This window comes from Danio rerio, chromosome 15, assembly GCF_049306965.1.
Source record: "Danio rerio strain Tuebingen ecotype United States chromosome 15, GRCz12tu, whole genome shotgun sequence".
In the NCBI taxonomy this organism is placed as follows: Eukaryota; Metazoa; Chordata; class Actinopteri; order Cypriniformes; family Danionidae; genus Danio; species Danio rerio.
The window spans coordinates 19054149-19078093 of record NC_133190.1 but is presented as its reverse complement, the minus strand read 5'-3'; the positions used below and the strand labels follow the sequence as shown (position 1 = coordinate 19078093).

Sequence of the window (23945 nt, the reverse complement as noted above, 5' to 3'; positions counted from 1 at the left end):
TTTGATCTTGCAGTGTTATCTGTCTATATTAATCTCGTCCCATGAGTGGCTCATTCCCGAGGTGAGGGGAAAGAATCATTGCGACAGCTCTATCCATCATCTGTGTAAAGGAGGATGAATCAACCTTCCTATTATGAAGGACGGCTTCCCTGTTATATATACACTTCCAGCCGAAACGGATGGAGAACGACTTCCTGTGTGACTTCACTAATCCTGGTGGATGTCATTAGAGGACGGGATATTTGCCCACAGCAGTGCTCCTCAAATGACTGTGCTTTAGAATGATCATATTACATTAGACATTCTATGACTGACAAAAACTGTTTGTGTGGGTAAAGTTTGTACACACATAAAACTGATTTCTCTTACCTATTTTTCTATGTAAACTACTGTTCCAATGTTTAATGTCAGTAAGTCTAAATGCATTTATTCAGCAATGATACAATAAAATAAAATAAAAAATGTCAGTAAAGATATTTAAAAAACAAAAGTTGCACTTCCTATACAGCTGGGCAAATAAATATTGAAAAATTCACCATTCCCCTTCTAGGGAACTTCAACACTGCGTCAAACCAGAACGCTAGGGGGAACACCTCTTTTATACGCGTCTTGAAGCACATGTGAAATCAATCTAATGTAATTAAGCAGGTGTCGTCAGACCAGAGAGTATAAAAGCCTGTACTGAGCAGTCAGTATCAACTTCTTTGCTTTCAGGAAGCACGCACGTGAAAATACACCCTCTTTCTGTGAACTTTCATTACTGATTTGCATACACAAAATACAAAAAAAACTGACAACTTACTTTTTTATTTTGGTATGGCAGAGAAAAACTTTAAACGTTGTGTGCCTCCATGCCCTCGCTTTATTACGGCTGGTGACTCACATGATTTGTGTTTAGAGTGTTTGGGAGAAGAGCATGCCCTGGTAGCATTTGAGAATGCTGACTGTGGACACTGTGACGTTCTCTCCCGTAAAGAGCTGCGTAGTCGGAGAGAGTTCTTTAATAAAGCTCCCGTGGCGCACGCTCCTCGCGGTTCGGGTCCCGTTCGTGCTGAGGCTGAGCATCGACTTCGGTCGTGGGGTTCGCAGCTAGATCTGGCGGATGAGATGGAGACGGACTCTGTCCTTTCTCTCTCTGGATCCGTGAGATCTAATCCTCCTTCGGGAGCGTCAGAAGCACGCTCTGCGGTTTCTTCTGCGCCTCGTGGGAGGGCGGCGTCCTCCGTTTCCGAGGAAACTGAGGCGCCGCAGCAACAAATAAAAAGAGGGTCGGGGAATCTGCCGCCCCAGTCAGTGGAATATGAGGAGTTAGTGGAGGTGATTTCACGTGCTGCTGACAGGTTCGAAGTAATAGATTGGCAGCCAGCACGTGAGCAGCAGCAGCTGCGTCTGACAGGAATGCTGGATGAGAGAGAATTACCCAGCAGAGTAGATCCTCCACTAAGGGACCTCCCCTTTTGTCCCGAACTACATGATGCGGTTTCTAAATCATGAAAAAATCCGTATTCAGCATGGTTAATGACACCAAAAACAGCTATTTATTCAGCAGTTCGTGGGCTAGGGGAAAAGGCATGTACAGTAATGCCAATGATAGAAGAGGACTTAGTGTGTCATCGTCGTTCAGATCTAAAATCTGCAAGGGTCCCTCCTTTGTTGTCGAGACCATTAAGAGTAACATCAGGTCTAGTCAGTAAAGCATATATGATGGCTGGTCAGTCTGTTGGATGCCTGCACACCATGTCAGTGCTGCAGGCATATCAGGCTGACCTAATTAAAGAGTGCCTAGATGGTGGGGGAGCAACACCCGAACAGCTTCGAGAAGCTCTTCGGGCGTCAGATCTAGCTTTAAGAGCTACTAACGAGGCAGCCTCTAGTTTGGGGCGATCTATGGCTACCCTGGTGGCTACTGAGCGGCACCTCTGGCTGACACAAGCAGAAGTGTCAGAAACCGATAGAGCTATTCTTATGGACGCTCCAATATCGAGCTCAGGGCTCTTCGGTGACGCCGTTGATCGCGTCGCCGAATCCCTCGACAGAGTTAAAAAACGCTCTTGCTCCCTCGGGGACTTTCTCCCCCCAAGATCAAAAAGTCAGGGCCAGCCGTCAACCAGCTCCTCATATCATGAAGTACAAAGGATAAAACAAAGTCCTGACGTGTTGGGAGTCAGGCTTTCCAGGGCCCCCCCTGGACACCGAGAGCACCATTCAGCGCTCTCACTGAACCAGGGTCCGCGGAGAAAGGGAGAGACCACCTCACCACGTATGCTAGTGGGGGGCTCTGTGTCTCCCGGGGTGGGCGTTCCTCAGTGTCTGAGGGCATTGGGGGCCCCACCCCCTCTGCAGGGGGGTCAAAGAACAACCAGAGGCCAGTCTCGAGAGGCTGGTACTCCTAGCACATTTTTTGGCAGCGTGGAAACACCTGCCGATGGTGTCCCAGTGGGTCCTGTTCACAGTAGAACATGGCTACAAAATACAGTTTTGTGCACGCCCACCTCACTTCAACGGTATTGCACCCACCATAGTGAAGCCAGAACAGGCTCTGGTTATGGAACAGGAAGTACTGGCCTTATTAATAAAAGGCGCAATAGAGCGTGTTCTCCCACTCGACAAAGAGTCAGGGTTTTACAGCCGGTATTTTATAGTTCCCAAAAAAGATGGTGGATTGCGTCCCATATTAGATCTGAGAAATCTAAATCGGTCCGTCGAGGCCCTCAGGTTCAGGATGTTAACCATCAAAAACGTGGTGTCACAAATTCCGTCTGAGGACTGGTTTGTGACGATAGACCTGAAAGACGCATACTTCCATATTTCCATCCTTCCCCAACACAGGAAATACCTGAGGTTCGCTTGCGGGGGCGAAGCGTTCCAGTATCTGGTTCTTCCATTCGGCCTAGCTCTGTCACCTCGAACCTTTACCAAAATAGTCGAAGCGGCACTAGCTCCACTTCGTATGCAGGGGATACGTATCCTAAACTACATAGACGATTGGCTAATTCTAGCTCAGACTCAAGATATGGCAGTTTGGCATCGAGATGTCGTTCTCACCCATATCAGAAGGTTGGGGTTTCGGTTAAACACCGCAAGAAGTGTGCTTGTTCCAGCCAGGACGACCATTTCTTTAGGTGTGCTATGGGACTCCATGACGATGCGAGCACGTCTGTCCCCGCCATGAATCGCTTCGATTCAGTCAACCGTACACAGAGTCAAACTAGGCCAGTTCATCACTGTGAAACACTTTCAGAGGTTGTTGGGTCTCATGGCAGCAGCAGCCAGCGTGATTCCGTTCGGTCTGCTGTACATGAGACCCCTGCAGTGGTGGCTCAAATCCAGGGGGTTTTCCCTCAAGGGGAATCCTTTCCGCATGATCAAGGTCTCGCGGCGCTGCCTTCGAGCCTTAAGTATGTGGAAAATGCCCTGGTTCCTGTCCCAGGGCCCAGTGTTGGGGGCTGTCTGTCATCGCGTCATGCCTATGACAAATGCTTCTCTGACGGGCTAGGGAGCAACGGGCTTGATCCGCATGATCAAGGTCTAGCGGCGCTGCCTTCGAGCCTTAAGTATGTGGAAAATGCCCTAGTTCCTGTCCCAGGGCCTAGTGTTGGGGGCTGTCTGTCATCGCGTCATGCTTATGACAGATGCTTCTCTAACGGGCTGGGGAGCAACCCTGAGGGGGCTTCCCGCAGCGGGACGATGGGGAGAACATCATCGTTACTGGCACATAAACTGCCTGGAGATGATGGCCGTGTTTCTGGCCTTAAAACACTTTCTCCCAGATCTAAGGGGCCATCATGTTTTAGTCTGCACGAACAACACATTGGTGGTCGCTTACATCAACCAGCAGGGGGGTCTGAAGTCTCGAATGCTATGCAAACTAGCACATCGGATCCTCCTGTGGGCCCAGAACAAAATCCTGTCCATCAGGGCAATGTATGTCCCGGGCCATCTGAACATGGGAGCAGATCTCCTGTCGAGGCAGGGGGTGAGATCCAGGGAATGGAAACTTCTTCACCCCGAGGTGGTGGAGTCCATTTGGGAAAGATTAAGGAAAGCGCAGGTAGACCTGTTTGCTTCCCAAGAGACCACGCATTGCGTACTATGGGTTTCTCTCTCGCATCCAGCCCCTCTGTGACTGGTTGCCATGGTTCAGACATAGCCGAGGCTACGTCTGTATGCTTTTCCCCCGATCGCTCTGCTCCCAGGAGTCCTGGAGAGGGTCCGTCAAGACTGAGTACAGTTACTGCTGGTAGCCCCGGTTTGGCCTACCAGGATTTGGTTTTCGGACCTCATAGCCCTGCTGGCGGGTCTCTCGTGGGAGATCCCCATCAGCAGGAACCTTCTGTCCCAGGCGGGAGGAATGATACTTCATCCCCTACCCGACCTGTGGAAACTGTGGGTGTGGCCTCTGAGGGGGCCCACCTCATAGAGAATGGACTGTCAACCGAGGTTGCTCAGACCATTCTAAGCTCCAGGGCTCCCTCCACATGGAAGCTTTATTCCCTAAAATGGGCTCTCTTTTCAGCTTGGTGCAGAGAACACCAGCTGAACCCAGTCAGCTGCCAGGTAGCCTCAGTGCTGGAATTTCTCCAAGATCGCCTGTCTGCTGGGTTAGCTGCATCCACTCTGAGAGTGTACGTGTCAGCTATAGCGGCCTACCGTTCTCCCCTAGATGATGAGTCACTAGGACAGGATCCGCTAATTTGTCGCTTCCTTCGTGGAGCCATAAGGCTAAGGCCTATCAGCACACACAGGGTACCGACATGGGATTTAACATTGGTGCTCGAGGGCATCTCTGTTCCCCCATTTGAGCCACTGCAGAAGGCGTCAGATAAGTTTCTGACACTAAAAACAGCTTTCTTATTAGCTATTTCTTCCTTAAAAAGGGTTGGTGACCTCCAGGCTTTGTCGGTTGCACCTTCATTTCTGGAGTTTGCTCCAGGCATGTCCAAAGCCTTTCTTTATCCCAGACCGGGGTACGTGCCTAAGGTGCCCACTCATGTGGCGAGACCTGCTGTGCTACAGGCCTTTAACCCGCCCCCATTTCAGTCGTCGGACCAAGAGAAGTTAAACTTACTCTGCCCAGTTAGAGCTCTGAATACATATGTTAACCGGGTTATCAACTGGAGAAAGAGTGAACAGTTACTGGTCTGCTTCGGACCCTCAAAAAGGGGGAGTCCGGCAAATAAGCAGACAATAAGTAATTGGATAGTTGAGACTATCTCATTTACCTATCAGGCTGCTGGACGCCCTGCACCTAAATTTGTTAAGGCCCACTCCACAAGGGCTGTCGGGGCCTCCAAAGCTTCTATTTCGGGCTCAGCCCTTTCTGATATTTGTTTGGCGGCAGGATGGTCGACTCCACATACATTTGTGCGTCACTATCAACTCGATGTAGACCCCTCACCAGGGTCCTCTATTCTCACTGCGTAGTGTGCGTTCACAGTCAGCAGTGAGTCTGGCCTAGTGGGTATTGCGTTCCCCTAGCGTTCTGGTTAGACGCAGTGTTGAAGTTCCCTAGAAGGGGAACGTCTCGGGTTACGTATGTAACCATAGTTCCCCGAGAGGGAACAAGACACTGCGTATTCCGCCATACTCTCTTCTGCCTGTTACTTCTTTCAAGCAAATTCGAAGTTGATACTGAATGCTCAGTACAGGCTTTTATACTCTCTGGTCTGACGACACCTGCTTAATTACATTAGATTGATTTCACATGTGCTTCAAGACGCGTATAAAAGAGGTGTTCCCCTAGCGTTCTGGTTAGACGCAGTGTCTCGTTCCCTCTCGGGGAACTATGGTTACATACGTAACCCGAGACGTTTTTCTCAGAAAACATATTTCTAAAGGTGTTGTTGACTTGAAATTTTCCCTGGATGTTGGTAACAACCAAAAGAAAATCCATATACGCAAAGAAAACAAATCTAATTAGTTCACAAATTAAGTTATGTACAATAAAATTAAATGACACAGGGACAAAGTATTAAACACATGAAGAAAGGGAAGTGTAGAAAGGCAGTGAAAGCCCAGACAGCAACTTAAATCTCTCAGTAGTTCTTCAGCAATCCTCAACCCTTCCTCATTGTAAATTAATATTAGCTGTTCCAGTTTAACATCTACATTAGCAGGATGATGAAGAGATGAAACCAGGGTGGACATTTCAGCAAGACAATGATCCAAACACAGCCAAGGAAACTCTCAAATTATTTCAGTGAAAGAAAATCTTAAAAAAAAAAAGTTGTAGAATGGACCAGCCAATCACCTGACTTGAATCCAATTTAAAATACAAAATAAAGCTCAGATTTGATGGACAAGACCCACAGAACCATCAGGATTTTGACACTGTTGAAGGCTGTGAAAAAAATCAAACCTGAACAATGCATGTGACTTCATTCTCCATATAAGAGGCGTCTTTAAGCTGTTATCACCAAAAAATACTTTTTTAGATTAAATAATTTCAAAAGTTCAGTACTTCCTCCTTGTGTTAGAATAGCATTCCTAACTAGTTACATTTCACATTAATTACATTAATTAATTACATTTTACGTTATTTTTTCAGATATTTTTGGTTGTTTTTTTCCCCCACCACAATATGGTTCAATCTTATGTTAGCCAGATAAATATTATTCCCAGGAAAAAAAAAACAAAAAAAAAACATGATGTGTTTAATACTTATTCCCCCCACTGTATATTCATCAGTTTTGAAATATGAATTTAATCATTGATAAGTATGTCTAAAAATCAAGATTTCCAAAACTTGGAAAATCATAAAAATCGACTTGAATTCTAAAGGATCAAGTGACACTGAAGATTGAGCAAAGATCCTGAATACTCTGCTTTGAATCACAGGAATAAATAATGTTTTAAAATGACATTAAAAAATTGCCATTTACAAGTAGTAATATAGTTTACATTTGGACTAGGCTGTTTTTCAGTTGTTGTTCTTTTCAAATACAGTAAATGCATCTTTGGTGAGATATAAATATAAAATTTAAATAAATATTAAATATTATAAATATTAAATTTTTTCCATTGATTTTCTTTCAACTTAGTCCCTTTATTCATCAGGGAATGACACAGCTGAATGAACCGTCAATTCATCCAGGCTATGTTTTACACAGCGGATGCCCTTCCACCTGCAACCCAGTACTGGAAACATCCATACACACTCATTTACACATACACTATAGCCATTTTAATTTATTCGATTCACCTACAGTGCATGTCTTTGGACTGTGGGGAAAATATTTTATTTTATTTTATTTTATTTTATTTTATTTTATTTGCCTACAGTATGGTTTGTGACAAAACTGCCCTAAAATAACAGTAATGATGACCACAATCATTCCTTATGTGCATGTAATGGTTAATTCACTAGTATGTGTAAATTCTTTAGCCACAATATTATTTCCATATAACTACCAAGTTAAATAAAATGATAATAGTACTAGGAGTAATACAAATTAAACTTGTTATTAATAATAATTTAGGTACAGAAATCAACTAAATTTATACTACACATTAAAGTTTGTCATAAATAACATATAAACCCAACAAAATATTATTGTACACTGCAAAAAAAAATGCTTTTTTACATACATTTTTTTGTTTCTAGTCCAAATATCAAAAACTTCTTATATCAAGAAGCATTTTCTTGGTTAATAAAACATAATGTCTTGTTTTCAGAAATAATATGTCAATATTAAATGAGTTTTTTTCTTAAAACAAGCAAAATAACCTGCCAAAGTGGTAAGCGAAATAATCCTGTTTTTTCCTCTTGACATAAGATTATTTATCTTGTTTTAAGGAAAACACACTTCATTTTGGCATAGTATTTCTTAAAACACGACATTATTATTACAAAATTATTCTTGATTTAAGAATTTGTAGACATTGTGATTTGAAATAAGACAAAACATCAAGCAAGAAAAGCATTTTTTGCAGTGTTACCGTTTTGTTTTTGCTGCCATGATTTGAACTCAAAGACCTAAAACCTTTTCTATGTAACACAAAAGGCCTATTTCTTTCAAATATGAATCACATTTATCTAAATATGTGATATCAAGCACTTCTCCTTGATAATCCATCAGATGTGGCATATTAAGATGCTGATTATTGCACAGGTGTGGCTTAGGCTGGCCACAATTAAAGACCACCCTGAAATGTATAAAATATATAATAAAAAGTAGAGTAACACAGTATAAAATGCTAAATCGTAATTGTTGTTTCACATTTTTGGATTTACTCTTTTACAAATAAGGAAGAAAGATTGAAGATCTACTAGAACAATGGCTAACAGTCAACTACTTGCAGTCATTCATTCCTTCGTTTTCTTTTCAGCTTAGTTCCTTTATTAATCCAGGGTCGCCACAACAGAATGAACCACCAATTTATCCAGCACATGTTTTTACACAGCGGATGCCCTTCCAGCTGCAAACCATCTCTGGAAAACATTCATTCACACTCATTCACTCCAGACAATTACCCAATTCACCTGTACCGCATGTCTTTGGACTGTGGGTTAAACTGGAGCACCCAGAGGAAACCCACACAAACACGGAGAGAACCCGCAAGCTCCACAAAGAAACGCCAACTGACCTAGCCAAGGCTCGAACCAGTGACCTTCTTGCTGTGAGGCAACAGCACTACCTACTGCGCCACTGCCTCACCTACTTGCAGTTAACAAAGGGTTGGTCCAGAATGTAATTTTAAGGCTTGGTTGTGTTTATAAGATGCAAAGCAATGTGTGCTCATATTTCACCTGAAGGAAATCGCATTATTTTTTCATATATCTCACTTTGATTATTCACAGCTACTCAGCTAACATGAAAACGACTGATATATTTCCTAGTTCCTCTGAAAGGCTGCACTTAAGTGACTCTGATTGGTCATCATCTTAATGTGCTGCGATTCGCAGATCGGCTCCACGTCACGCCCGTATAAGCATGCGCTTTTCTGCTGTGTAAACCTCAGTCAACCTCCTGCCTGCTCTCTGTAACGAGGGAAATTGGGGTACAGCTCCTTAAGGAGCGTTTGCCATTGTGTGGGTGTGTGTGTGTGTGTGTGTGTGTGTGTGTGTGTGTGTGTGTGTGTGTGTGTGTGTGTGTTAATGTGTGAACTTTCTGTAACAAGTGCATGTGCACGGGAGTTTTTTTTTCTTTTTCTCTGATGCTCGGATTAAGTTATTTTCTGTAAGATATCGTGATAGAAGAATAAAGCACAAGATGTGGGATGAGACCTGTGTGAGCCATGATTTATTTTTCTGCTGCTACCACGAGTTAGGTGAGCTATCCTGTATTTTTTTTAAATCTATGCATTACACGTCGTCTTTCACATATATCCGGAATATGCAGGTGTATATGCAGCTTCTGCTTTGAGGAGATTTTAGCTGAATCCAGCACTGAACTGGGAGAAATTCTGTAGCTGTTTTGTCAAATCATGCTTGCTGTGTGTTTTATAATTCTCTTCGACATTATTAATAATGAACTATAAGCACTTCTGTCTTTGTGTCGTGTCCTTTGGAAGCCCAAATAGAGAAACAGACGAAGCTCTGTGGAAACAGCAGTGTTTGGAAGCATTTTTAGGTCCATCTCTGCTATAACATTACAGCGCCTCTGGCCTTTGTGATCTCACACGGGGCGGAAGTATTTTTTGTAGTCACCAAAATTTGTTCATTGTAGGCTTTGCTAAGCTAACTCTGTAAAAAACAAGCATTAAACTTAGAACTTTTTACATTTAGAGATGTTGTTTATGTACACACAGCTACATTACACATCAACTAAAGTTTAAAATATGATATCATTGTGGACCACCCCTTTAAAATGAAAAAGAAGTTTAATTAGCTGAATGTTTTGCTGTATACATTAATTTCTGAGATCATTTTAGCGTACAGGCTTAACTTTGCATATAAAACAAATTTACATTTCTAAGTTTAATTCAAACTGCTGAGAACTCTCTGAAAAAGGAAGGCTCAGTATTGAAACACTTAAAGAGGTTTTTTTAACCCCTTGTTTATTTTTATATCTTAACTTTTTACAACAATATGATTAGCTGCATGTTTTATGCTTTTACCTTTGTTTTTTATCTTTTGTTATTGACTCCTTGGTTATTGAGGTTTATTTTGAGGTCATGACCCACCGATTGAGGGCTGTAGAAATGCTCTAAATATACCGTTCTGAGAATTCTGATCTGTTCCCGTGCTGTGTTGTTCCTCTGAAATGTGACAACAGCAAGGCTATCTTGGAGCTTTCAGCTGCTGTCAGTGCTTTAATTATGTCTTATGAATCATTCCCCAGACTTCGTGGAGGACTCGGCTCTAAAGTATTTATTTTGTGCTGTGTTGCTGCGTCAGGTTTATTCCATCAGCGCTGCATCACTTCTGCATTCTCATGCACTCAGAGTGGCTTCACAGTCAAAGCTGGGTCATACTTTACTTCCCAGTGTGACTGTTATTGCAGCTCAAGATAATATCTGTCCTATAGGAGCCCCTGTGTATTTTATGGAGGTTAATGTATGGAATTTATAATTTCTGATGTTGTTTCCACAAATAGTGTACAAAATATAGATTTTTGTGTCATGTTGTCCTATGAGTGAGCTCATTTTCATCTTCAGGTTTTAGATGATTTGAGGTTTATGATGTGATATTCTGCTGGAAGTAGCCATTACGGATGAGTTCATTGTGGTCATGAGAAAATGTGTGGTCAACAATTCTTTTCCATTCTTTTATTCTCTAGTTTTGTTGTCCTTTTGTTATCTGACAGGAGTGTCGCCGGTGACGCAAGGTTTGATGTTTTCAGTATTCAGTGATCAACTGATAAACTTTTGCAGACCTTCATTGTCAGGGCCGGCCCGTGGCATAGGCAGTATAGGTAAATGCTAAGGGCGCTGTACATCCAGGGGGCGCCAGAAATGAGCGCGGTTAAGTTGGTTTTGTTTTTGATATTCCTGACACATTCAGTGGCGTAGTGGAAGGGCCTGCAGGGCACGCACCGCGGGGGGGCCCGTGTGATTAGGGGGCCCCACGTCGTCGCGATTTTCAATAATTGAAAATCAAGGAACCGCAATAATCAAACTCTTGGGAACAACAGTGGTCGGAACCAAAGTTCACAGGTCTGTGTTCTCTGAACTCCTCTCAAGCGGTGGACTACTTCATTCTGATTGCTTGCCGTCGAACCGCGTCATAGCCAATGAAGACGCGCCGCTGTTTCTCGCCGCCGGTTCTCGTTAAAAAATGAATGACTTCTGGCTACTTTTACGCTCTCGCCGCTTTCGGTTTGTGATCGCTCCTCAGTTTGTGAAGGATTCCCCGCGTTGTCGCTCCCTCCGCCTCCTTTCCCTGCTCCTCAATTTGTGATATGGACCCTGAGCATGCGTCTATAGCGTCGCCACATTGGTACAGTGCTCCCAGGACAAATGTCATTCAACCGCACTAGACAAGACAGTATTATTACGTGAAGATGCGGGACTTTAGTGCTGTCTACGAGTGTAGTAACAAGCAAACAAAGAAAACAAAGCACAAAGGCAGAACATTTCATAGGATTAAGTTTTTTTACGTTTTTGTATGTTCTGAAATTTGTGCTAAACAGGTAGCGTTATTGATGATAACAGTCACTTACTGCATTCATCATTAAGCAAAGTAGCACCAACTCGCACTAAACACTCGGCTTATGCTAGTTTTGTTGAATAAAATCAGCAAACAATGCGAAAGAAATATGACAACGAGATGCTGCAATGCCAGAAACTTGTATTTTTGTCGGCTAGTGAACGAGTCGTTTATAACGGAGATTCATTCACAAACAAATCGCTCCCTCCGTCAGTATGAGAAGTGAAAGTAGGAGAGGGTGTGTGTTTCAGGACACGGATTAGATCAAATTTAACAGGGAGGGTGAATAGTACATTTCTGTACACACAAACACAAGCTTTTTGTCAGGAATGCCCGTGCGATAAGTGATCCATCAATGTAGAAAAGTGATGTAAAATGATAATTTTCATAATAATAAAAAAATTAAATTGCATACTAACATCCAGGATAACTCCCGATCATAGATATATGTGTATATGTGTATATCTCTGGCTCTGTAAGGGACCGTCGGAAAACGTTTTTTTGCTCTGTCCTGCGTGTTTTATTTTAAACATAACTAATTATCTTTTAAATGAGCACAAACAGTTACTAAAGTAGTCGAATGCTTCATTCATTCATTTATATAGATCTGTGCATTCTTATATTAACACCTCTGTTATCAAACAAAACACAATGAGAGATTCATTTGCTGCTCTTCACTAAATAACTATAGTAACTTTAGTCAATATGCAAATACAATTAAAAGTTAAATAGATTTTATAGCTTTATTTAATTTCTGTATAAGCCATTGTTTTTAATAGGCTAAATCTTTTATTTTATTGTCAATATTTTCTATTGTTTGCTATGTATTCTATCATTTGAAGCTATTTGTTGTCCCATATTTTTTACATCCCAACATTGACATATATGGCATAACATTGCTAATCAATAAATAGCTATATAGTGCTATCTGTTAGTTTTAATGTCAGCTAATGTTATGGAAGGGCATAGATGTTATGGAAAATAGTAACAGTAATGTAACTACCTCTATCATTACTTCCTTAAGCAAATGTGTAAATATTAGATCTATTCAGCAAAAATGTTAATTGCATTGGCACAATTATCTGACGATCAGTTTGTAAGCTTAAAAATTATCTTTTCCCAGCTTGTAGTAGTCTATCAAAAAGCTATTTAGTTTCTTATGACTATACACTAGCAGTGGGATTTACAGCAATGTGACGGGGCGCCACCTGAAATCTTGCCTAGGGCGCCAAATTGGTTAGGGCCGGGCCTGTTCATTGTAATAACTGGTTGTTTCATTTTTTGGAGCTTTTCAGTCTGTTAATTCTTCTACTATCTGGTATCAGCAAGGCATTTTCACGACAAAACTACTGTTCACTGGATATTTTCTCTTTTTCAGACTTTTCTGTAAACTATAATGATGGTTGTGCTAAAAAGTCCCTGTAGATTAGCAATTTCTATATGATAATCAGACCAATCTATCTGGTGTCAACATCTATTTCATGTATTTCATCATCTTTATTCCCCATACTGGGGTATTGACTTCTTCACCCCATCTACATGCCTGTATGTCTCCACGTTTCTGCCATGTCTTTGTACACATTACACATATTATTGGCTTTAAAAAAATTCTAAACAGTACTAAATTAGGTTTGGTGCTAAATATAATCCATTACATATAAAGTTCCATAAACAACCATGTTTTGCATTTGCTACATACGGTAACACTTTTTTTGATGGTCCATTTGAATATTAGTGGACTGTCTGCTTAATACCTGTTGATACTGCTCCTTCAACAGACATTTAACTGACTATAAGAATCTTTGCAATACATGTCAACTTACACTAACCCTAACCCCAATCCTAACCCCAACCCTATATACTTATAATCTAATGAGAATTAGTTGCCATGTACAGTAGATGCAATGTAACTTAAATTCAACAAGCGGGCCATGAAAATAAAGCGTGACCCTATATACCTTAAAATATTTTAAGAGTGACAGATATTTAATTTTTTATTTGTTTATGTATAAACAAGTATGAAAATAGTAGCATACTTTTTTAAAACTTGATTTAAAAGGGACAGTATGTAATACATTTACTGTCATGGGATATATTTTATATTTTAGCACTGTTTATGTGTAAACCCAAGTAATAATTAAGAATAAAATTGATGATATGGATCATAAATTCAATATATTTGTTATTTAGGTGTGGAAAAGCATTGCAGGTGCTAAACAGATTTTCCAGGCAAAAAGCAGCAAATAAAAATTAGTAATGAAATCTGCTGAAAACAGATAAGATATTTCTGATTTAAACAACATTGTATGTAGCAGTAAACATGTCTAACAGTGAAGAAGAGGAAAGTGATATCCTCAACTGAAAAAAACTAGTTACACATGTTGTGTTAAACTAAATACAGTAAATTAAGTTAAAAAGTATAATGGGTAGGAAACAAAGTTGCATTTTGCTATTTAAAATATGTAGACATTTGAAAAAAAAAATTTACCTGTTCAGGGAGTGCTGACAGTTGATGTTTCAGCTCCAGAAAACCAGTAGTATTTAGCATGAAAGGGTTCTTCAGGATGATACAGTTCTAAGTAGAACTGTTGCTATGAGTTTATAACCTTTTGAGAAGCATCTTTAGGGAATGTACAATATAAATGGCAGAAACTACATCGATGCAGGACACAAAGTTCCCTTTTGTGTACAAACAGATGAGACAATCCAATACTATTTCACGCCATTTTGAAAGTTTTTGATTTAGTTTGATTTAGGCTAATTCGCATGAATTTGCACGATCTAATTCATACAATTTAGTATGATATTCTCATCCCCCAGACAGTTGGGTTTAGGAGTAGGGTTGGGTGCCATGCTTCCTTTTGTTAAATCATAAATTTTCGTACGACTGAACTTGCCACTGAATTAGCCACTAAACTGACAAAATGTAAAATAATTAAGTTTCCTCGTGAGATCGTGCTGGATGATCATGCTTTCCAGTATCATTTGCAGGTATACTTACTGTTCAGTGATCATCTGGTTTTATGTATATTTCTATTAAAAATTATTTAGATGTTTGTAAACTTTTTCCTTAACAGAATCTCTCTATTTACTGTGGTAAATCTGAAAAATAATATTATGCACTACATTTCCTCAGTTAATGGTCATTTGCAGGCTACTGCTAAAATCATCTAAAAGGCAAATTACCATGAGTAAACAAATGAGTATTAATACAATGATTTGGAGAGCGAGGAAAACATTTTGAAGAGTAAACGAGTCAAACAGCTTTGTAGTACAGCGCCCACAGTCTGCACTTCATCCAAATGTCCATCCAAATGTTGCACTTTGCATCTGAAATTATTTCAATAGTTCATTCAAAAAAAAAAAAAGGAAACGATTTCATCATTGTCTTACTCATGTCCAAGCTTTACATGCAAGAAAAGGGCATGGTGATTTATACTGGCAAGCTTGATTATGACAAAAAAAAAAAAAAGCTTGGAAAACTATAATAAAAGTACTTTAAATGATGTGTGTGCTATAGCCGACATCTTCTGAAATGATGAGATATTAATAATAATAGCTCTGTCTATTTTCCCAAAAACATTACTTTTACATTCTAGCATATACACTCTCTGTTCTGTTTTCTTTATAGTTAAAATGTTCTTTTTACTATGTGACGTGTTAGATCAGTCAAATTCCAAATAAAATGTTTTAGTGTTTTTTGTTGCAGAAAATTAGGCAAAAGTATGACATGCTTTTAGGTAAAGTCTAGATAGGATACAGCTGCGGGTACTCGCATCAATATAGCATATTTTTGGTGAAACTGTACAACAATAATTAACATTCTTAGATTACTGTGAGGATTTGGTTTAGGGTGGAGGTTAGGCTTTATTCACAGCTAGTGTTTTTCAGCCAATGGTAAACTTCAGGTGAAAGGGTAATGTGACTATTTTTAATTTTATAAGGCTCCTTTTACAGCACCGACATTGTAATGTAATTAAAATACAATCAGTTAAATAAACTTAAGCATTCATTTAGTTGTTCAGGCAAGGGCGTAGATTTGCTCTTGACCTTGGTGGGGATGGCTCAGACAGGTGAATCCAACACCCCTCCAAACCTCATAGACCTTAAAATTCACCCACAATTTTGGCACTACTTGTATCTGAACGCGGCAACAGCCTCTCACATGAGAGCAGGGAAAGGCTCAGCCAATCACAATCACAAAAAAAGTGTTTTGGTAGTGGTACAACTCGAGAAGAGAACGTGATTTAACCCTTTCTGCATGTCTAGGTTAGTCTTGACGGCACAATTTTATTAAGTGAATTAAATTATTGGTGGAGATGCGACCCCTCTGTCCATGTTAAATCTTCGCCCCTGTGTTCAAGCATAAAACCAGATGATAGACCTTGCAAACTCTAGCACCGTCAGTGGCAGCAGGCTTGCTTAAAAACTCCATTGAATATACTGAGGTAAAATAAATGTTTATATTTTAAAGAGATGGCAGGGAAAAATTAAATGTGAAGATCACTTATTTTTAAAGAAAAACATCTTAAACGTGGCAATATTGTAATAGAAAGGGCTGTTGGGCTGGCTGCCTGAAAATTCAAAGTCTGTGTACATATACCCGATTAATGGGTAATTTGATAAATAATCTGAAAAATGCTCTGTATAATTACTGTTTTTACAGTATTGTGAGGGTTGGGTTTAGGATTGGGGTGGGAGTAGACGTTATTAAAATACAATTTATGGGTAATTTAGTAAATAATATAAATAATTCTCACTAATTTCCAGCTACAGCTTTATCCCTTCTTGCAACAACCATGTTTTCAGAAATATTTGACAAATGGCTGCCAGAAGTTTTGATGTAGTTTGCTTGTTTTGTCATTTGGTTTTTGTTCTTGCTCTCTGATTTCTGGTTTGAACAGCCAATCAGAGTGCTCTCTTTCAGTGATGGCTGACACCGATTCTTCTAAATTGTTAAGTCATAGCAACAGCTCTTTAAAGGGTCACGAAACACCAAAACACATTTTTTGAGCTGTTGACAGTCGTATATGTGTCCCACACTGCTAAAAACACTATTAGGACACCTATATTTCACTAAAAAGTGTAAATTGGTTGTTTTTGCGTTATTTCAAGCAAATTCGTACTTCCGGTTTAAACAAATTTTTGAAGCTGCGTCACGGCCATGACATAATAGCATTGTATTCCAGCGTGTAGACTGGGCGTCTGTGCCAGAGTGTGTCTTATTACGTCTTACAGTGTGATGCATTAATGCATGAGTAAGGCTTGGTTCAAACCAATCAGCGTGCTCTATTGTGCAACTTCATTAATATTCATTACTGTCACAGTGTTTAGACGACAGACACACCATGTTGTGTTGGCAAAACAAGCGTGAAGTGTTGCTTTTATAGTTTGCTGCTGTTAAGTTTTGTTTTCATTTTCTCTCTGTGAGAGCTCAGCTGGAGTCACGCGTGGATTAACAGTGTACGCGACGCTCGACAAAAATAACTTGCGTGTCTAAGGAGTATTATTGTTTACCTAAGAGCTGTTCTCATCTGCAAACGCTGAGATCCGGATTCGCTTGTAGTCTTCTCTTCATAAAGACGCGGCTCTAATTGCTGGTGATTGTCCTGTCTCTACAGATTTGGTAAGTGAGTGACCAGTGCTCTTCGTTTATTCAGTTTGTTCGTATTGAACTAAGTTAACTATTGCACCGAGTGTAAACATGTTAGCACTACAACCAAACTTTAACCTCGTGTAGGATTTTCGCCGCATTTAGTGACCGGAATAACACACGCCGCTTTCTGACACTACCTGCGGTGTGCATCTAAGTTTCCGGGAAATGCGGAGGTTTTTTTTCTCTCATTCGCCATGCGGTATCAAACATTGCATGAAAAATACACGCTTAGAGCAGATCCTCGAATCAAATATCTTGTTGGTCGCGAGGGGCATGAATGAATTCCCTGAATGAAAGAGCCAAACTGCAAAGTCCACCATTTAATAATTTGGCAAATAATTTGACTACAGATGTCCATGTAAACACCATCACTTTCTCCCGTGTGTGTGTGTTTGTGGGTGTGTGTTTTGACTCTGAAACTCGCGAGTGCCCAAATAGACACTCCCACACCATCCCATTTTAGTTCCTCCGACACTCCCCCTGAACAGAGCTGGACACGCCCATTTTTCTGACTTTTTCCAAAGTAGAGGTGTGAAAACACCCTGCTGAAACAAGGGGGTTTCATGACCCTTTAAGAGTTGGCTAAAGCCAAAAGTTCTATGTTTTCATGTCCTCTGTTCCATTCTTTTATTATATCGGCATTTGAAGCCTTTGCTGTTTGAGCAAGAATGCAACTCTGTTGTGTGACGCAGCGTGAAGCTTCAGAAGACCGAGACATTCCTCGAGACGAGAGACTGAACCCAAACCCTTTATTCCTCACAGATCTGAGCACATGAAACTGATACTGCCTCATGGCACAGCTAAAAACTGGCACACACCCAGCCGATTTATGCTCATGTCTGGCTCTTAATTACCACCAGGTTTGTTAAAGTTCATCCAGAAATGGTCATTCTGTCATCGTTTACTCATTCTTACTCATCATTCTATCTTTTTTTCTTCTGTTGAACACAAGAGAAGATATTTTAAAGAAATCTGGAAACTGGTAATCATTGAGTTCTTAGTATTTGTTTTTCCTACTATGAAGGCTGTGTTCAACTGAAGAAAGGAACTCCTAAGGGTTTGAAACAACTTGAAGAAAAATAAATATAGCTACGCCTTTAAATTTGATTTTAAGTGACATTGTTAATAACAAATTTCGTGTTTATTCAGTCATGCATTTATTTGTTTAACTTTATAATTTATTGTTTGAAAAATAATTTAAGAAAATAATTCATTTAATTAAACTTTTTTGAGTGATTCAGTCACACATCATCATTTAATGTATTTTATTATTACTTTCATTTTTTTATTAAATTTTTTTTTATTATTAATTTTGGTAATTTTGTTATTTATTATTTTTGTTATTTTTATTTTTTATTAAAGTTTTATAATTTTAATTTTAATTATTTAAAGTCAAAATATTATTATTTAAATGTTAGTTTTATTATTTAAATTTAAAATTGTATTATTTTATTTTATTATTTTATTTTTATTTATATTTTATTGGTTCTTGTACTGCCAGGAGGACTTCATGCACAATATAGAAAACTGATAAAAAGCTTTATTCCTTAAAGAGGATGAAAGTTAAATTTGCTCCAGGGACTTTAAATGTTTCCTTGTAGAGCAAACAATTTTTTGAAGCCTAAAGCCCTGCTGACTTATGCTCGGTTTATTGCTGTAATAATAAGAAAATTTAAATGATCTTATTGTTTATGTATGAGAAGGTTTCTGGCCTCTAATCTGCTCTGAAATATTAAAATAAATGATCTATAGCTGTAACCGCAGGCTCTTTGACTTAGCAGATGACAAGATTTGTAAATGAAATGGAAAAGGGTTTCACAAAAAAGAAACAGCTTATGATAAAGCCGTTTTATGTTGTCTGAAGCACAGTATGCTTTTGATTCAGATGGGTTGATTCTTATTAAATATTAAGTTGTTGTATAGCCCAAAGTGTGTGTGTTAGATTTTTAATCGAAATGACAACATTGCTTTGAAAGCAGACCAGACACAATCAGTCAGTTGTTTGGCCTTTAGACACGCTTTTTTGATTTGCTTTCAAAGTCAATTGTGAATCACTGATGTGAATGAAAAAGCTGCCAGAGCTGAAATGGCAGAGCTAAAGTGTCATTCCCCACTGCATGCTGAAATATTATTCAATCAATGTTGATATTTACGTTCACATTATGAGACACTGTGCATGTTATTTTATGAATGTATTTATGGGTGTTATTTTAGTATCAAGATATTATTGTGTATTTTTAATAGTTTGAACTACTTTTATTTTCATTTTTTTTTCTGTTGTTTTTTTTTTCTGGAAGTAATATTTCTAATAGACCTGTTGACATGGAATATTGAAATATTCAGCCTGTATAAAAGACGCCTCTTATATGGAGAATGAAGTGACATAAATTGCTCAGGTATGATTTTCTCACAGACTTCAACAGTGTCATAATCCTGATGGTTCTGTGGTTCTCATCCATTATATCTGATCTTTAATTTGTATTTTCTATTGGATTGATTAATGTTCTTTTGTTTATTATTTTTTGCAAATGGCAGTAATAATTTAATAATTTCCCAAGTGATGTTTAACAGAGCAAGGAAACTTTTCACTGTGTATTCTAATATATATTTCTTCTACTATATATATATATATATATATATATATATATATATATATATATATATATATATATATATATATATATATATATATATATATATATATATATATATATATATATATATATATATATACTGGCTGAAATGGAAAAATACTTATTGTTTGGCCTAACTTACCTGCCTAACCTAGGTACAGTACCTAATTACAACTAGGTTAAAGTAGTAACTTCAAGCTAAATACTAGCATCAGAATAATTAATAAAATATTATGTACTAACATGGCAAAGACAAATAAAAATTATTTATTAGAAATAGTTATTAAAGCTATTATATTTAAAAATGTGCTATTATACTAAATAATATAAAATCCACCACCCCCGCCCCCCCATTTTTTGTCTAACAGAGAGAAATTTTTTTCAACACATTTCTAAACAAATTTACATAAATGGTTAAAATGGTTTAAACATAATAGTTTTAATAACTCATTTCTAATAACGGATTTATTTTATCTTTGCCATGATGACAGTAAATAATAAATAACTAGGTTAATTAGGTTAACTAGACAGGTTAGTGCAAGTTATTGTATAATGATGGTTTGATCTGTAGACTATCGGACAAAAAAAAACTTAAAGGGGCTAATAATTTTGTCTCAAAAATAGTTCTTAAAAAATTCAAAACTCCTTCTATTCTTGCCGAAATAAAACAAATAAGACTTATTAAGATAGTCTCCTCATAAAAGCTGGCGTTTCAGAGCACTGCTACATTAAAAACATATGATTAGATTCGCGCCTTCTGATTGGTTCTCGGGACAGAACGGCTTATGCTGTCAAAGGCAAATGACGTTTAGAGGCTTTTGCAAACAAACTGTTATTTCTGAATTGGCAGATGCTGGGATTTAGTTGATTTGAAGCAAAAATACTGGTTGTACCAAGTACAAGCATTCACTCGATGTTATCAGCTCATTCTTGGTGGAAGTGGCATTTAACATATGAAATATTTTTATATATAAAATGATATAAATTGTATATATTTCAGTTAAATTGTAAAATATTCAAAAAAGAAAGAAAGAAAGAAAAGAAATATCAATCAATCCCTCATGAACACTTAACTGTAAACAAACACTTACTTTTGTTAACTTTAATACATGGAGAAAAGATAATACATTTTGTCATGTAAATATAATGCAAAATGTGTAAACAAACAGAATAGCAAGCTATTTCTAAACATGTTTTTCTCCTTAGCGTCTTTAAAAGAAAGGCCAGAAATGAAATGAATATGTAAGGTGATTTGTGTGGAGGAGCTGTAGATGTAGAGACTGGTGTAGGTGGAATGAATTATGAGAATCAGTGGAATAAATGAGAGAGAAGACGCAGCAGGCAGCGGCGGGTGATTACAGTCCTGCTCACCGTTTATAACTGCACTCTTCACTTAGGACACACTTACCTTTCTCATACTCTGACTGACCAAATGTGCTTGCAGCTTCACTGTGTTTATTACTGACAATCATTATCACCAGTGATTTTCCTTTTATAAGATAATGAAATGTTGGGTGTCAGCAGAGATGTACTCGATTGATCAGACAGAAATTGGAATTGGATGTGTGATCGACAACCAGACCAGAGCTATTTTATTATTATTACCATTATGCTGTATTATTACCATAATGCATGACGCTTTGTGGCATGGCGCATTGCCAAGTGGGGTAAATTTTACCCGTGGTTATATTTCAAATGGACATACCAGGTTTTTAATAAAACAATTAAAGTCTCCCAGTCATTGACTTTTACAAAAAATGTATGATTTACAATACCCTAGTGTTAAAAAAACTGTTTAGCTACAACCAGATAAAAAAAACGGGGCATTTATACAAACAAACGCCAGCGCTGGGTCAAATTTACCTAATGTATAATGCCTGTATTTTTGTACTGTCATTTTCGCGCCGTTTGTGTTTTAACATTGCATGTAATCAGGTAATGTCTTTCACTCACTGGATAAGCTGCTGTCAGTCACAATCACAATGAATAAAAGAAGGCAATGTATGAGTGCCGGAGAGGTATTACAAGCTCTAAATGACATGAGTGATAGAGAGTCTGATGGTGGTAGTAAATATCTATTATAATGTTTTTTTTTACATAGGGCCATTGATACAAGCCATTACTCTGTTTGTTCTGTGGTCATCTGCCAAATTATAGACAAGTTAAAACTAGCAATGCTCTTTGGAGCCCAAAATTTGACAGAATTTCTGTGAGTTATGACACATTAAATGTGACATGGGCATAATAGCTCAGAGTAACATATGTTAGCTACCTCTTAATATTATTGAGGAATTTTAAAAGACCATGGAATATCTCTGTTTAATGCATTAAATACCAGCATAGCTATTTCATTTACAGCAGTATCTAAGAAAACACTGTTTGCCATTTCGAGAAGAGCCACCTAAAGTCTACGATTGTTGATTGTAGTTGCAGTTTTATTCAGCCTGTCTACTGTTTTATTTTATTTTTTAGAAAGAAATTTCAAAAAGGGGCTAATAATTCTGATTTCAACTTTATGTACACAGTGTAATTACCTACCTGCCCAAGAAAATTTACTTAGCATTTTGTTGTGGATCATTGTGCATCGCTGTCTATCTGTTTAACAGATCAGTCCTGTAGCATTGACTGCCTTTTCAGAATAAGTGGCATTTTGCGCTCTTGGTTTTCCTTTTGGCGGCTCAGTGGTTTGGTGGCTCAGTGGTTAGAACTGTTGCCTCAAAGCAAGAAAGTAACTGGTTCAATCCTGGCTGGAAAAGGTGGCATTTCTGTGTGGAGTTTGCATGTTCTCCCCGTGTTCGCGTGGGTTTTCTCTGGGTGCTCTGATTTCCCCCACAGTCCAAAGACATGTGCTAGAGATGAATTGGATAAACTAAATTGGCGGCAGTGCATGTGTGTGTGAATGTGAGAGTGTATGGGTGTTTCCCAGTTCTAGGTTGCGGCTGGAAGGGCATCCGCTGCATAAAACATATGCCGAAATAGTTGGCGGTTCATTCCATTGTGGTGACCTATGAAATAGAGACTAAGCCGAAGGACAATGAATGGTTTTCCTTCAGTTGAAAGTCATTTTAGCAGGATTTGGGTTTGTTGAAGGATGTTGATAATAATAATTTCTTATTACTTCCAATTATATAGTTCACTACAACTACATTAAAATCATTCTTTTATAATTCCTTGAATTTCATAACTGAAATAAATAACCAATAATCTAAAATAACTGAAAATTAAATGAAAACATTCGTAAAACGATATGTATTTCGATTAACTTTTAAAAAAATATTACAATAATGAAATTACTTTTAACAGATTCAACTTTTGAAATTTCTGCTAGCCACCAGGACAACTTTCTTGTTTCATTTAAGGTAAATTAATTTAGTAGAGGAACAAAATCTAAAAAAAAAATGAAGTAAATGTATTTAAATAATTTCATAATATTTTTATATAAAACATTTGCTAAAACTTTAATTAAAACTAATATGCAATTTCAAAATATGAAAGATAATTCAAAACATTAAATCAGTGTCATGTTTTATGGGTCCAATCAGTGCATTTAGCCACCGTATTCTCATCTAAAAAGCTATCAAACTGGAACTGGCAGCATATAAATGTAATAGTTTGCCAGAATATTTGTATTTTTGCTTATACACAGACTTCTCTTGTAAATGTATTCAAGAAAGGTCACTACGAAAATATCAAAACACCAAAAGAGCTGCTGTTTCATTATAACCCCAGAGATTTCTGAGGCCCTCTGATTGATTTTCACAAGTGAACACATATTAATTTTTCATGATTTCTCTGGGTAACTCTGTTTATTTTGTGTTTCTTTAACCAACTGAATTGTTGTGGTGTTGATTGGATGACTTTTCTGGTTGTTTGAAGTCTAGTCCTTATGTCACCACCGCCACAATAAAATCCTGCAAGACAATTCCTTAAGACTTTATTATGCAGAACTAGTGAAATAAGTAACTGACATCATTCAAAGCACAACACACAGGAAATGGATTTAAATAACATTTTTACAGCCATACCACCCTGCAACTAAAGGCTGAGCCTGGTCAGTATCTGGATT

At 38.3% G+C, this 23945-nt stretch overlaps 3 protein-coding genes across 4 annotated transcripts in view; all 3 read left to right on the top strand.

Moving 5' to 3' along the window:
* Positions 1-23945, top strand: part of caln1 (calneuron 1) — a 141378-nt gene that overhangs the window by 56407 nt on the left and 61026 nt on the right. The gene's annotated exons all lie outside the window — the stretch shown is intronic.
* LOC141377977 (uncharacterized) overlaps positions 1-23945 on the top strand; it is a 146763-nt gene that overhangs the window by 73501 nt on the left and 49317 nt on the right. The gene's annotated exons all lie outside the window — the stretch shown is intronic.
* Positions 902-6622, top strand: LOC141377968 (uncharacterized). The gene is made up of 2 exons (XM_073924201.1): positions 902-5360; positions 5798-6622. Exons 1-2 carry the CDS (start codon positions 3130-3132, stop codon positions 5799-5801), a joined length of 2235 nt encoding a protein of 744 aa, XP_073780302.1. The 5' UTR covers positions 902-3129; the 3' UTR covers positions 5802-6622.